General features: G+C 44.9%; 1 protein-coding gene across 4 annotated transcripts in view; it reads right to left on the minus strand.

Moving 5' to 3' along the window:
• Positions 1-15,508, minus strand: part of CACNA2D3 (calcium voltage-gated channel auxiliary subunit alpha2delta 3) — an 860,181-nt gene that overhangs the window by 481,625 nt on the left and 363,048 nt on the right. For all 4 annotated transcript variants that reach the window (XR_013960934.1, XM_080675067.1, XM_080675065.1 and 1 more), the window contains exon 6: positions 7,729-7,860. Coding sequence is in view for 3 of the 4 variants with exons in the window: in XM_080675067.1 (XP_080531193.1) it covers positions 7,729-7,860 (132 nt within the window). In the remaining variant the exon portion in view is untranslated. The remainder of the gene's footprint in view (positions 1-7,728; positions 7,861-15,508) is intronic.

The raw sequence follows: 15,508 nt of genomic DNA on the forward strand, positions 1-15,508 counted from the left end.
GGGAATTGATGCCACTGCATGCTCTCCTTTGGACTGAGATCATTTCTCTGCAGGTGGGATTGTCACTCCTCCCAGTCACTTTGACGAGTGAAGGGCAGACAGCAGTGACTAAGAAAGATGGGCCCAGCCCCTCCTGCCCTCGGGAAGCCTCACATCTGGCAGAAAAGCAGACACTAGGTGTGAAATCACAAGAACCAGAGATGTCAGGAAGGACAGTACCTGAGGCTATGCCAGTATATAAAGGTAGCTCTAATAGGAAGAAGAACCTGAGGCTGTGTTAGTGAATAATGGTGGCTCTATACCTGAGGATATGTCAGTGTATAAAGGTTGGCTCTAATCCTGAAGATGAAGAAGACTCTACAAGCTGAGAACAGAAGGTTGGCACATTAGGGCTGTTGTAACAAAGGCCTACCAACTGGGCGGCTTGACAGAAGTGTGTGCTCTTGCAGAGATGGAAGACAGATACGCAACATCGAGGGCCGTGCTTCCTCTGAAGGCTCTAGGGAAGAGTTCTTCCTTGCCCCTTACTTCTGGTGGCCTCAGTGGTCCTTGGTATTCCCTGACTTAGAGCTGCATCTCTTTCTCATTTTCCCATGGCTGACTCCCCCTGTGTCCCTGTGTCTTCTCCTCTTATAAGGACACCAGTCACCTTGTCCTGGGGCTCCAAGTGGGCATGCATTTGTGGTAGAGACACTATTGTGGGCATGCATTTGTGGTAGAGACACTATTAAACCCACTAATGGGTAAGACTCATAAAACCTAAGTAAGGAGTGGCCACAGGGTGAAGAGAATACCCCAGGTAGAGAGAGCAATGTTTGCAAAGGTCCTGAGGCTGAGAAGAGCACGTCAAGTTCAAGGACCTGAAGGAACACTGGTGTGGCCGTGCCCAGTGCACAGACGTTTATGCAGAGTAAAGAGCCTGGTAGCAGGAAGAACCTGAGGCCCAGGCTCTCCGAGTCAGGACATCAGTGCACACTGAGTGAGGATGCAGGCAGTCCTAGGCACCACTGCCCTGGGTATAACAACAAAAGTCAACCTGATCTCCAAGTCCAGACTGGATGGGCTCTGGGGGGTCAACTTGCTCAAAACTGACCTTTGGATCAAAACCATTTCACAGCAGGGAATCCAAGGCTCTCAGAGTTCAATAGCTTTCCCTGAGATTTCTAGTTAGGATGAGAACTTGATGTCCAGGCATTTTCATATGGTGTCCCATGGAAAGTTCTCCAGGATGTTAGCATGAGTTAAGTGAATAAAAATAAACCTGGTTTCCATGCCACAGAGGGACATCTGAGGGCTTTTAACCTGCTTCCGCACATCCTGAATCTCTGGGACTGGAACAGCAGGGGCAGCATTCACCAAACTAATTTGACCACTGAGCCCCTTCTCCCCCAAACAGTCTCACAACAAAATGTTTTAGGAGATAAACTTCAAGAAACTCTATTCCAGATGGTACCATCTCCCCAAGGACATATCAACTTTTTAGTATATAAGTTTTTGCACAGGTAGATATTTTGAAAATATTCAAGTAACTTCAAATCCCGGAGATAATAATAGTTGGCTCATTTGACATGCAGGGAATTTTGTGATGCAAGGAATTGTCTGTTAATCAAGAACTACCCCCATGAGCCACATAACTTTTGGAAGTGCCACATGCCTTTGGGGACCCACCCAGGCTGGATGGGGCATGAATCTCCAGACAGGAGGAAGGATGCAGTTCAGCAGACTTAGCTGCTTCTCCCTGGGCCTCGCAACTTCATTAGCAGCACCAGTGATTGCCAAGCTGCCTTCCTCAGCTTTCTGAGGACAGTCTCCAGAACATTCAGCACATCCCTGAGGTGAGACTCAAAAGAATGTCAAAATCTCTACTGCAGACTCCAATGCTCAAATCTGACTGAATTTAAAATATTGTACAACATTCATATACCCCATAGTTGGTCCCTGGGAGTCATTAAAACTAATATTAGAGTGAAATTAATTTCATCTAAAACAACATATGACTTCATGTTCTACTTCAGCACATGCTAACGAATAGCAGGGCCAAGAGAGCAGGGCTTCATCCAGCCTCGTCTGAAAGCCGAGCCACATGCTGCCAATATAATTTCATGTGACAGAAAGGCTTAAGACAGTCCAACAGCACTAAGAACTACAACAAAGAGCACAGTCCAAATATCTTTTTGGCCTCTCGATTTATTTCTGCCCTTTACCTCAACAAAGGGTATCTTTGCCCATTGTTTTTCTTCTCTCCTTAGTGCCAAGCCCTTTCCCCAAAATTTCCCTGGAGCCGCTAATGACATCCAAGTCATCTCCACAACCCACCACCTGACAAACACTATCACATTGCAACCTGGGATTTCTCTTCTCTATTTGAGAATAAAAGCCCAGAAAGATGAGGCAAGAAAGGAAGGAAAAACAAGAGGTAGCAGATGTTGGTTTATCCCTTACTGGGTAAGTTCTGCCCAATTCCTTCCTTGATATTTTTTACTCAACCCCAAATCTTAAGTTTAAATAAATACCTCTCAATGTAACTTTAGATCTAAGATAGCTGGTCTACAATGAAATGGTAGCTTAACATGACTGAGTTGTAATCGAATTTGGAATGTCTTCTAAGACAATCCTCCAATATCAACCACACTTCACCTACTGCTAACCCTTGGTGAGGAAGACGGGCGAGAGAATAAACACAAAGTAACGCTGTGCAGGGAACATACTCTTGATGTGTTACTAGCCAACAGCTTTCAGAGAGCTCTTCAGTTATCCAAACTTGTAGAGAGCTCCTTAGTTAGCCATCTGTCCCCCTCCTCGCAGCTGTACTGTGAACCAGCTTTCACCTTTGTGTGGCCCAGAAATCATGACAAAGACCAGAAAATCAGTTCCCTTTGTGATCATCGAGCCTCCTACTGGAACAAGCTCCTGAGATGAGGCTCTGAGATGAGGAGAGTCTGATACTGGGGAAGGAACTGGACTTCTTATCATCATGCATACATTTAATTGTTGTCTGTGTTTGATTAGCTACTGATCTGTCTATGACAGATAATTTTCTCCCTATATATATCTATATTTAAGGACAGCTACAAATGACTGTCAGGTAGCCATATCATTGTGGATAAAGGGAAGAATTGGCCAGAACACGAAGGATGGATCAGCACTGGAGGCCCCACCCAGGTAGAAACTGGGACACACACAGGATTGTAAAAGCATAAACTGACAAGGCTCTCAGAGAGACTCACTGTGCAGGTACGACTCTACCTCCTGGGAGGTGATGAGCTTGGAGCACCCTTTTAACCATAACATGGTGGTCATGAGGCATCATGAGGTAAACTACCAACAGAAGGGGGCACCCAGTGTCTCAGACTTGGTGCATATTGGGATAGAAAGGACAGAGGCTTAGGAGGACTTAGAGAAGAGGGAGCAATGGGGGGTGGGGGGTGAGGCAGAAGGGGGTCATGGCTCTACACTGTATTTATGCCCATTCCCTCCTCGGTCACTCAGTTTCTTAGACAGAAGCCAGTGACCAGCTTCCCAGAGAGGGAGTAGCTCTATTGTTCCTGGGGAAGGAAGGCTGCTAATACCAGCGTGATGGGGGATGGTAGATGTGCTGGACTTTGATCCACTGAGTGATATATCCATTTAACAAATACATGCTGAATACCTACAAGGTGATATTCTTGGTGCTGGTGACAAGTGATGGATGAAACAAATGGCTCTGTCCTCCTGGGGCAGGTATCCCAGTAAAGGAGACAGGGATTGAAAGCCTGATGCCTCAGGACTGTAGGCCAGAGTTTATATTTTATAGGGTAGCAACCACCATGAGAGCAAACAAAAAAAGAGGTGGTTGAAGCATTAACACCATTGCCAACTCCCTTTGACCCTGTTGGTATGTCCTGGATTAGTCAGTTCATCTCTAGGCCTCTGTTTTACAGTGGGCATTGCAGGAGCTCCAGCTCAGAGGATCGTGTGAGGGTTAAAGCAAGCAATGCGTGTATGAGCAGCCAGCAGAGAGCTCAACAAACAGGGGCCACCATCACTATCATCAGCATGAGTGTTACATTCACAGCACTCCCAACTGGTTCTCAGGGATGAAACTGAAGTAAACAGAGCTTCAGGAGCCCTGAGTAAACAATCCTGCAGAGCCCAGAGGCCCTTTAACAGCAATTTTGTTGTTGTTGTTTAGAAGAGCTTATCTGAAGTTCAGTGAGACCCATCTGTAATGTAGACACTAAAAGGCAATGCCAGTAGTACCTTGAAAACTGGGCATCAGATTATACAAGTCTTTGTCTACAGAGTTATACTGTTCAACACAGTAGCTACTAGTCCCATTCGACTATTTCATTTTACACTTAATTAAAAGTATAAAATTCAAATCTTAGTTCCTCAGTCTCACTAGGCACATTTCAAGTTCTCAGCAGCCACCTGTGGTCAGTGGCTACCACATTAGACACTAGATACAGAGCATCTGGGTCGTCACAGACAGTTCTTTCAGACAGCAGGACAGAACTGTTGCCACCTGCCCATACACATAAGGGGAACTTGTGGAGACCTATGTGAAGTCATGCAGAAGTGGACAACATCATCACAGGTATGCTGCTAGGCTAATGCTGACTGAAATTCTCCTCCCAGAAAGAATTTCCTTCCACCTACAGAGATGGGATTGGTGCTCCTTTTCTGTGATTCCCCAGAGCTTTCAATTTCCCCTACCTTAGCATGAAACACACTGTACCACGACAACCTGTTCATCTCTCTCCCCATGGTGGTCACTGTGCCCACTCCAGGCAAGGCTACAGTATCCTCACCAATCCCCATGGTTTCACTTGACTGGCCCTACCCACTGTCCAGTGTCCCTGGCTTCCCTGTGGGCGCATGACCCAGACCACGCTAATCCTTGGACTTTCATCCAAGCTATTGAGATAGATGCTGTCTCTTCCTGGGACCATAACTGAAGAATGACCCTGCAAGCCCTCAACCATGTTCCCCATTGAGAGAATATCATCTGCCAGGGAAAGAAGATCAGAACAGAGGAAGGTAGAGGTGAAGAATGAAAGCAAATAGTCAAAATCCAAATGGCATTGCTGACTTCTGGAATCCGGCTGCGCCTCAAAACTGCACAACCCTTGGGTTTTGAGTTACATGAGCCAATAAATGTGCCCCTTGTTGGAGCTAGTCGTAATTGGGTTTCTGTCCCTTTCAATCAAAATCTCTAATGAATGCATGTCCCAACAAGAGGGGCCTGCACAAGGGCAGAGGCCTTTTCTGTCCAGATCCCCATTTTATCCTCAGGGCCTCCCACAGAGCTCAGAATAAAGCAAGAACTCAAGATATACTTTTGCAAGAATACAGAAACATCCCTTCTGCTTAAGAACATGCATGCTGATAACTGGTTTGTAGTATTATACTGCTCTACACATGGAAAGATGCATCCTGAAAAGAAAAACATCCTAGCAAAAAAATGCCCCTGGATCCCTTTTCCAATAATCATGTTACGTGCTCTCTGTTCAGAACTCAGCACTGAGTGACCTTGTGACATTTATCAGGCAATGAAATTCCTTTGGGGGACTGTGACCTATGTCTACATTAACATAGAAAAGATGCAGAAATTTTACAAAGTCAAAATTCTGCTACAAATGTCATAAAATAACTATTTCTGAGTCAACTGCTCTGACTAATGAAAATCTTGTATGTTATCAATCTCACTTATTATATAAACTCTCTATTAGAATTCCCTTTTATTGTAGACTGAATGTTTGAGTCACACACACCCCCACCCATTCATATGTTGAAGCCCTACCCTCTGTGTATGTGATGGTATTGAGAGGTAGAGCCTTTGGAAAGTAATTAGGTTTAAATGAAGCTATGTGGGTGGGGCCCCATGATGGGAAGAGTAGGAAACACCAGAGCCTCTTCTCTCTACCATGGGAGGACTCAGGGAGAAGGTGGCCATCTGCAAGCCAGAAAGAGGGCTCTCACCAAGAACTGAGTGTGCTGGTACCCTGATCTTGGTTTTCCCAGCCTCCATACCTATAAAGGATAAGTGTCTCTGTTTCAACCTTTCAGTCTGTGATATTTTGCTATGGCAGCCCAAGATTATTCATACACCTTTATTTTCAAATTTCCTCATGACCATAGTTTGAGGACTTCCTGCTGGTGGAGACAACAGATGACCTCTGGTTTCTTCTTATCTGCTCCACTTCAGCCAAATGCCACTTGGCAAGATGATGAGATGTCCTTGTGGCTTCCTCAGCGGATCAGCCACCCACCATGCTCTCATTTCAGAGACATCTGTGTGAAATTTACTCTCTGTTGAGTGTTTCAAAGCAGACTGCAACTTGGTGATACTGGAACTTTAACAGACCACTGTTTATTATAGCGTTATCTTTAATAAGATACTTATTGTTTAAATTCCTATGAGCTGCAGGAGCAACATGCATGCCCTGCTGAACACAGCTCTTGGGAAATGGTGAATAATATGGCAAAGCAGACATTGGCAGGCAAGTCTCAGGGGACATATGCTGTGTGCAAGGCAAACAGCTCCTCAGGGCGGAGGCTGGCAGTCTCTGTGCCTCGGAGCGGGAAGACATCAGGTGCCTAGTCTTACTTAATGAAAACATAAAAGACTCCACTTAATTGCTCCAAGATTATGCAGGGTGTTTTTTTTTCCCTTCTTTTAGGTTGAGCTTGTTAATTTGTACAGCTGTGTTGCTGGCACAATTGCAGCCTCGAGTCCTGTTTTCACAACTTGTAAGCAAAATTAAAACTTCCCTTTTTAATTAAAATTCAAACCAAGCCAGAGTTAAATTCCTATTGCAAAGTAGAGGCCTGGGAAGGCTCCCAAATGAACACCTGCTTCATGGCAAGATGGCCAGACTCTGACAAACGTACTCATTGGAAGGTGCTGCTGGTGGCCCCTAAGGATAGGTTCCCAGCATCCGTGGCGCTTTGGCCATATCGGCCCCTTCTTCCAAGGGCATCTGGCTCCAGAGGGGGAAAACTCAAGTTCAAATTTTCCATTTCCTACATCTTTCAGTCAGAACTTATCTCCTCCAATGATGACTTCTTCCTTTCCCCAATTATAACAATAGTAATAATAATAATAATAATAATAATAATAATAATAAAAGCAAACTCTTGTGAGTAAGTTTAAATACGGTATGTCTCACACCACCATTCCCCACTTGGGGCAGCTCTATGAATGACTGTATTGAGAAAGATGCCTGGTGCATGTGCACGAGTGGGTGCAGATGCCACATGGCCATTCCTGTCCTGCACGTGACAATAGATTTAATAGCTTTTTAATTGGCATATAGTTGACATGCAATATTATATTAGTTTCAGGTGTGCAACACAGTGATTCGACATTTGAATACCTTACAAATGATCACCATGGCAAGTAATAAACAAATGTCACCAAATAGTTATTACACCACTACTGACAGTATTCCCTGTGCCGTACAGTACATCCCATGACTTATTTATTTTGTAACTGGAATTCTGTTCCTCTTAATCCCCTTCACTTATTTTTCCTATGCCCCCACCTCCCTCGCCTCCGACAACCATCAGTTTGTTCTCTGTATCCATGAGTCAGTTTCTGTTTTGTTTTGTCTGTACCTCTGTTTTGCTTTTTAGAACATTTCATTTTCTCCGAAAGGAAGGGGGAACTGTTTTAACCGCGAACCCTAAAGGAACATATCACGTGTCCCTTTGTCTGAATCATAACCCTCCATGCAGGATACTCACCTGGATACTGCCGGAAAAAGCCCTTTGCACTTCCAAAGTACTGCCATATGAGAGACGGGTCACGGTCAAAGTTATCCACAAAAACTTTGTTTAGGGATTCAGACCAATAAACACCATTGACAATTGCTGGGTCTGTGGGGGAAAAAAGACAGACAGACAGAGAGAGAGAGAGGGGTTACAAACCAAAGTGAGATAGAACCTGGCTGGCATTGCATAGCTGGCGGTGACCAGCATGAGGCCACCTTGCAGAAAGCCGAGAAGACAGTTACAGCCCCTGGAAACTCCATACATCAGGGTGTCCCCATCTGCCCAAGCCCTCCCAGAGCCTTCTCGGATGGCTCCTTACCTGAAAGGCACATCCCTTTATTTGTAACTTTCAATCTCACATAGCCCACAGTTCTCAAGGGAGCAAAGAGAGACCTTCTTAGCATTTTTTACACTTTCCCCTTTCCTGGTCCCGAACTCAGCTTAACAATAGGAAAAACCTGTGTGTGTTTTTTTCTCACTGCAGTTACCTCAGCCAACACAGTCTCGTTCAAAGTCTCTCCACCTCAGCCTTAGAAGTTTGCTTTTTTAAAAAAAATAGTTACGTAAACTGGAACTGTGCAAGTAAATCTCTCCACTTCTTTTGCTCAGCAGCGTGAGCGCAGGAGGGAAGGCACCACCTCACTGGGCTCTTCTGCTGGACTCCCTTGAGCAGCACGTGGCAGAAACTCCAAAGAGGTATGAAGTGGTGAAGAGATGGCTGGTTGGCTGGATGGGTGATTAAAATGAAGATTACAGACAGCTGTCTACTCTCTGACCAGCTATCCCAGGAGCAAATCCCTCTTCCTCACTCTGCACCGCCCAAAGATAACCCCTTGCCCTCTGTCCACAGATAAGAATTAAGGGCAAGGACACCAAGGGAGAATGGGCAAGATTTCTCGAAAACCGGTGGAAGAAAGTGGAGCAGCAAGGCTGTAATGACTGTCCACTTTTTGTTTTTTTAATCTCTGAAGCTCCTGTTTCAAAATGATACCACATTAAGCAACACTCCGTTCTAACTGGGGAAATAATTGTCCAGTCCCAGTATGATGAGGGTAAGACTAACAATAGGATGAGCATATTAATAAATAGGGAGAGGAGGAGGAGAAGAAACCTTTGAGTCCTTCCTGTGGAACAGGCACGGTGCTATTTTATCTCCTACCACCTGACCTCAGTCCTCCAAGACAGGCTTCCTCGCTACCCTGCAGGCTACACAAGTAGAAACGGAGCGAAGAAGGTTAGGTTCCTCCTGTAGGTACCCCGCTAGGAAGTGACAAAACCTCTGATCAGTGTTTTCCTTATTTGTAAAATGAGGGTAATAGTGCCTATCATCAAAGGCTGCTTGGAAGGTTAAAATAATTGACAGAAAAGGACTAGTGGCCAAGGGCATTCCCAAAGCCATCAATGGAGGTATTCACTGGCCTGGAGTCCCACACCCTCCCCAGAGCTCCCTGTGGGACTCCAAGCCACAGCAATCCCACCGTGGCATCCTTATTCCAAATACTCGTCCTCACACACAGCTGAGGGGATGAGGAGAGATTGGGTCACTCTAGTCCTCAACCTCATGGTAAGACAATGAGATAAATCATGTCGGAAATGTTCATATAAATTAGGTACACTGACTTGCTCACTATAGTGCACCCCATACCCCCCACCCTCCTCCACACAGTCTTCCCTCTGCCAGCTGGCTGCCCCCAAGATGTTCATCTGGAGAGGTCCCAGCAGAGCCCAAGATGGCTCCTGACCCAGTGGGCATGCATGGCATCTTGTCTTATTGTCTTACCTCTGGCTGCTTTATTTTTTCAGATCCCTTACTAAGACTCAATAGGCAATTGGGATTCTGACTCTCATTCTAACTCTAGTGAACAATAATAACCACATCACAGGCTAGGAGAGTGAAAATGACCAATTCAACCTTTAACCGCAAGTAATTTTAAGAAAGACTTGATCTTTACAATCTTGGAAAATGGAGCCCTTTATTGTTCCTGTCCAAGCTTGACAAAAATTATTCTGACTCACTCTCTGCTACAAAAGCCCCTTAAATTAATCCTCAAAGATGCAAAGACAATAATGACACGGAAAAAAAAAATCTATGGTTCTTGCCTCCTCCATCAATGGCCTCAATTATGTCAGTGTCATATAAAAACCTTTCACAATTAGAAGCAAAAATTCCAATTCACCAACTAACTGTCTAAACATGTTAAGGAGTCAAACAGTTTCCAGAGGATTCTTTTTTCTTGGGAGTGGTTTCTTTAGGGGTGGGAAGAATCGGTCCTTGCCTCCAGGCGGTCGTGGAAACCTAAAATTACCACTTGGGGAAGAGTGAGTACATGCGGAAATGGTGGTGGTCTGAGGATCGCTTTGCCCACTTCATTTGACCTCAGATCTTGCTATGAAATTATGCCTCCTCAAGAAAAGGGGGCCTCAATTTTCCTAGGGTGTGGTGAACTGGAGAAGCAGAACCACTAAAAGATATGATCCAGTTAAAATGGAGACTGTTGCACACACCTATTTCATCAAATATCTCAAATAACACTTCCTCTGGCCTGTAAAATAATAAGTGTATTGATTTCACAAGCTTGCTTAGCAAGCAAATTAATAGAAGAAAAAAAAAAATTGAATTGCTGTCCATTGTTACCATCACCTAAGACAGTGGTCGGCAAACTGTGGCTCGCGAGCCGCGGTTTGCTGCTCTGTTGACTAATGAGTTTGCCGACCACTGGGATACGGGCTTAATCACAAGGAACAACAACAGCCTGTAATTATTGGAATTGAGAGTCTAGGTCAGTGGTCGGCAAACTCATTAGTCAACAGAGCAGCAAACCGTGGCTCGCGAGCCACAGTTTGCCGACCACGGACCTAAGAGATAGAAGAGAAAAACAGGAAAATGTTGTCACTATTAAGTGGGGCATTCATAAATATTTGGAATTTAAAAAGTCTTCAGTTAAAAATGGTTTTCCCAGCTCATTGCCAGAAAGCAGAACTGAAGGAGCCCAAAGGGTCATGCACCCCTGTACCCAGGACCCCAGCCTTTTCAGCATTGACTGAGGAGGAGGTAGACATTACACCGAGGTGCGGACAACTCCCCAGCCTGATGTTCCCTCCATGCTTGCTGAGCAGATTTGCTTTCTTAAGGTCACTTGTAAAAATGACAGCATCTGCCTTAGTGGCAGGCTTACTGTGTTGTGTTTCAAAATTTGTTTAAAAGCCCCCTTTGCTTCATTTGGGATTTTCCAAGAGTCTTATATTAATTTGAGCTTTAGTTTTCGCCTCCACCCTTAATCTTCTTAGGGGTTTAATGTACTGTATTAGCTTCCAGTGGCTGCTGTAACAAAATACCACTGACTAAGTGGTTCAAAACAGAAATTTATCCCGGAGGCCAGAACGCCAAAATCACAGTGTTGGCAGGATTGGATCCTCCCAGGGTCCTGAGGAAGAGTGTGTCCCATGCCGCTCTCCTAGCTCCTGGTGCCCCCAGCTACCCTTGATGCTTCCTGCCTTGTAGATGCAGCACTCCAACTCCTGCCTCCATCTCTATATGGCCTGTCCCCTCTATATGCCTTTGTCCGATCGCCTCTCCTTTTCTTTGAAAAAACCAGCCATTGGATTCAGGGTCCACCCTCAATTCAAGATGATCTCATCTCAAAATCTTTAACTTAATTACATCTGCAAAGATTCTATTTCCAAAATAGCTCACATCTGCAGGACATACAGGAGGCCGCTGCTCAACCCAGTACAGGTACTCTCTTACTTATTCTACAATACACCCATATTCCATAGTTTGTGTGTATTCCTTTTTAAATCTAGCTTAATAAATGCAGGCTTTTTACCTACAAAGGATGTTTAAAGGCCTTCTTCTTTTTCTTCTTTATGGGGACAATTCAGATTTTATGTCTGTATTATAATTTTATGAGCTTCCTGACTTATGTAAATGGGTCCAACCTGTAATGTACAAAGTTGGGTTAAAATTTTTTCCTTAATGTCTAGTGTATGTGTCAATGCTCAGCCTTCTGTGCTCAATATAGTGAATGCCACATAACACAGTCATTTTATCCAATGTTCCTGCCCATTCCACATCAACTTATTATTCATGTTGGTCAATACAAAGTCTAGGAATAGTGGTTCTGCTATCTCCTGATAGATTAAATCCCTTCCGATGCCAGTCAAACATTTATCAGATGTTCAGCTTTTAGTAAAATAGATGACTAGCAGATGTTTAGAGAGTGAGAGTCCCACACCACCTCTGTGATCAATTTGCAATTGGTATCTGAAAAGCATCTCACACATCTCTGATCTGTCTTTGTAATGTATCATATAACCCATCAAAAATCACCTTTGCAGCCCTAGCTGGTTTGGCTTAGTGGATGGAGTGTCAGCCTGTGGACTGAAGGATTCCAGGTTTGATTCTGGTCAAGGGCACATGCCTGGGTTACAGGCTCGATCGTGCCCGTAAGGTCGTGCAGGAGGCAGCCAATCGATGATTCTCTCTCATCATTGATGTTTGTATTTCTCTCTCCCTTCCTTTCTGAAATCAATAAAAATATATTTTTTAAAAATCACCTTTGCAGTTTTCTTCTTTTATTTGCCCCCAAATAACTGCTCTCCCCCATGGTTGGCAGTTGGTACAGGGGGGTCACCTGATGTTACACATGGCTAACATTCTCTCCACACACTCCCTCCTACACGCAGTCACACAACTTTCCATTTCAGTTCTTTATCTTTGAAGGAATAGCCCCTCTGGTCATCATCTTTCAGTCACCAGTCCCATCCTCCTGGGTCCTACAGGAGATGGTCAGCCCTTTGGGTCAAGCAAATCAATGGATGTAAGCACTTAGCACAGCCACTGGCACATACAAAATGCTCCCTAAAGGGTGGCTGTTATTTACTCTGTGCATTAGTAAATGAATAGATAAGAAGAACTCCCAACTTTTGTCCCTATTCGCTACAGAGGGTGTCCCCAGGCAGCACCCTCCCAACAGTGGGTGTCCCTATTCCCTACACCAGGTATCCCTGGGCAGCACCCTCCCTACAGCGGCGGATTCTGGGCAGCAGCCTCACAGAGCTGCGAACCAGTCTGGAACTCGGGCTTTGGAACTGGAGTTTAGGGTTTGAGTCCTCACTGAACACTTGTTAGCTAACAGCTCTGCACTGTGACAACTTCCCTGAGCTGGCATCCTCATCTGTAGAAGGAGATAGAACTGGCCCTCCCTCAAAGCCATGTAAGGTGGGAGGCCTCCTAACCCTCAGAGGGTACTTCATTGGTCTAATGCAATTCTATGATGAGCCCCAACCCTGGGGCAGCTCAGTGGTTCTAAGACTATCCAGGTGGGGTTCTCCTAATCTCATCCATCCTTCCTCAAATTACCAGGGCAAGGCCCTGTCCATGAATCTTTCATTCATTTGATCCATCAAGGAACATGGAGCATCTACTCTAGCAGGCATTCAGCCCTGAGCCAACACACTGTGAAGCTGACATTTCAGTCTGAGGAGGGGAGACAATGGACAAATAAAGGAGAATTCCAAGTAGAAATGGATGTCACAAAGGCAACAGAAAGGAATGGTAAGCTACTTGTATGGAAAGAAGGAAGGGGAGTGACTCAAAATGGATGGTCAAAGATGACCACTTTGAGGAGAGACTGGAATGCTAGGTAGGCATCAGCCCCAAAATGCAGTGGCCAACAAGAGCTTTCTAGGCAGAGGGAGCAGCACTTCCAAAAGCCCTGAGCTGGGAAGAAACCGGTGTTTTGAGAAACAGCAAATCAGAGCATGTCGCTGGGGCTAAGGGAGAGGTGCAAGATGGGCTGGAGGGCGGACAGGCCACAGCGAGCATGCGTTTTCTGCCAAGCATATGTTCCTAAGAGACCTGACCTATGCTCCACTAGCGCCAAGGCCCCTCACAGTTTTACTCACAGTCCTCAATTCAAGTCCCTTTTCTTCTGAACTCTACAGTGAGCATAGCCTTCTTCCTCTTTCCCGGACTCCCCTTCAAGCAACCAGGATCTTCATGGAGTTTCCTCTCCAGACCTCAAAGTCATTGATATACACTCCATCTTTTCCCTCAATATTATTTACTCTCCAGTGAATTAATAGTACTGGGTTGATTTAAACTTGCCATTTTCTGCTGCAAAAGGTGGGTCCATTTCTAGAGATTCTGAGTATATTTGAGAGATTATAGGCTAATATAGAACTACTATTGCCCTAGTTAGCCGTGGGCAAACTACGGCCCGCGGGCCGGATCCGGCTGTTCTATCCGGTTCTCTTGCTCTCCCCATCCGCTCCTTTACTTTGAATTTATATTAGTTCACACAAACACTCCATCCATGCTTTTGTTCCGGCCCTCCAGTCCAGTTTAAGAACCCATTGTGGCCCTCGAGTCAAAAAGTTTGCCCACCCCTGTGGCCTAGCTGGTTTGGCTCAGTGGATAGAGCGTCGGCCTGCGGACTGAAGGGTCCCGGGTTCGATTCTGGTCAAGAGCATATGCAACGGTTGCCGGCTCGATCCCCAGTGGGGGGCGTGCAAGAGGCAGCCGATCAACGATTCTCTCTCATTGTTGATGTTTCCATCTCTCTCTCCATCTCCCTTCCTCTCTGAAATTAATAAAAATATTAAAAAAAAAGAACTACTATTACCCAGAAACCACTGTTTAAAGGGAAAGGACAGAGTTCAGGTTCAACTAGGGTTTGAAGTGTAGCCTTTGTTAAAAAAAAAAAAAAAAAAAAAAAAGGCATTTTCTGCCTTGAACAAGGCTGGAGAAAGGACCTTGGGCTTTTCTAAGGTCTTTGAAAGTGTGTGTCTCCTGATATGAACTCGCACCCAGCCAGGGAGAGGGCTTGAGCCACGCGGGAGTTGTCCTCAACACTGCATGTTGGATCAGATTCAAGAGGAGAATGGCTGGATAGTTTTCATGTCTCCCATTTCAGCAAGTAAATGACATCTCTCCTATTCATTCTAAATAGATCATAGATTAAATAATGAGTAGTTTCTACGCTAATTATCAAGTACTTATATGTATTGGAAAATAGCCCTTAATGTGTGTTGAATTATAAAGTAGGTTTATTTGCCAAACATTTACCGTTCCTCTAAACTCAGTGATGTGCTAGATATTAAATGCAGGTTTCACATTTAATGCACAAAGCTGGAGCCAATTTCTGGCAGCTCTGGGACAGGAGGGACGAGGAGAACTCATGGCCCAATGCTGAGCCTCTCTAGATGAAGTTGGGAAGCAAAATGAATAGTAAACAGGCACCCCTACCAGCCTGGCAAATGAGTGCTCTGGACTCTCAGTGTGCTAGGCTTCAGGGGTCATTCCCAGGTCACATCAATGACTAAAGTCTTCTGTTTGTTTGCTTTTTGCCTTAAATATATGAACTTTAAAGAGTCCTCCTCCCTTAACATACTATAAATCTTCTTCCTGGTCACTCTTTATTCTCCCAAAATAAACCATTCCCCAGTCTTAAGAAGAAGAAAAGTATATAACAGAAATGAAAACAATGATGACGATAATGATAGCAGCAGAGATTGTCATTTTTGGAACTTTTACCATGTGCCACACAATATGCAGGACCTTTTCCAGGTAGATACAAACAACTCTCACTAGCCCCACTTTACAGATGAGAAACTGATCCTTGGAGCACTGAAATCCATTGCCTGAGAAAATCAGCTTTCTGAGGTAGAGATGAGCTAAGTTCCTTGTCCAAACTATTAGATGGAAGAAGACTTGAGGGGAGGCCTCCCAGAGAGAAGTGGGGGAAGAGGA

The sequence above is a fragment of the Plecotus auritus genome (genome assembly GCF_963455305.1).
Source record: "Plecotus auritus genome assembly, chromosome: 6".
Classification (NCBI taxonomy): Eukaryota; Metazoa; Chordata; class Mammalia; order Chiroptera; family Vespertilionidae; genus Plecotus; species Plecotus auritus.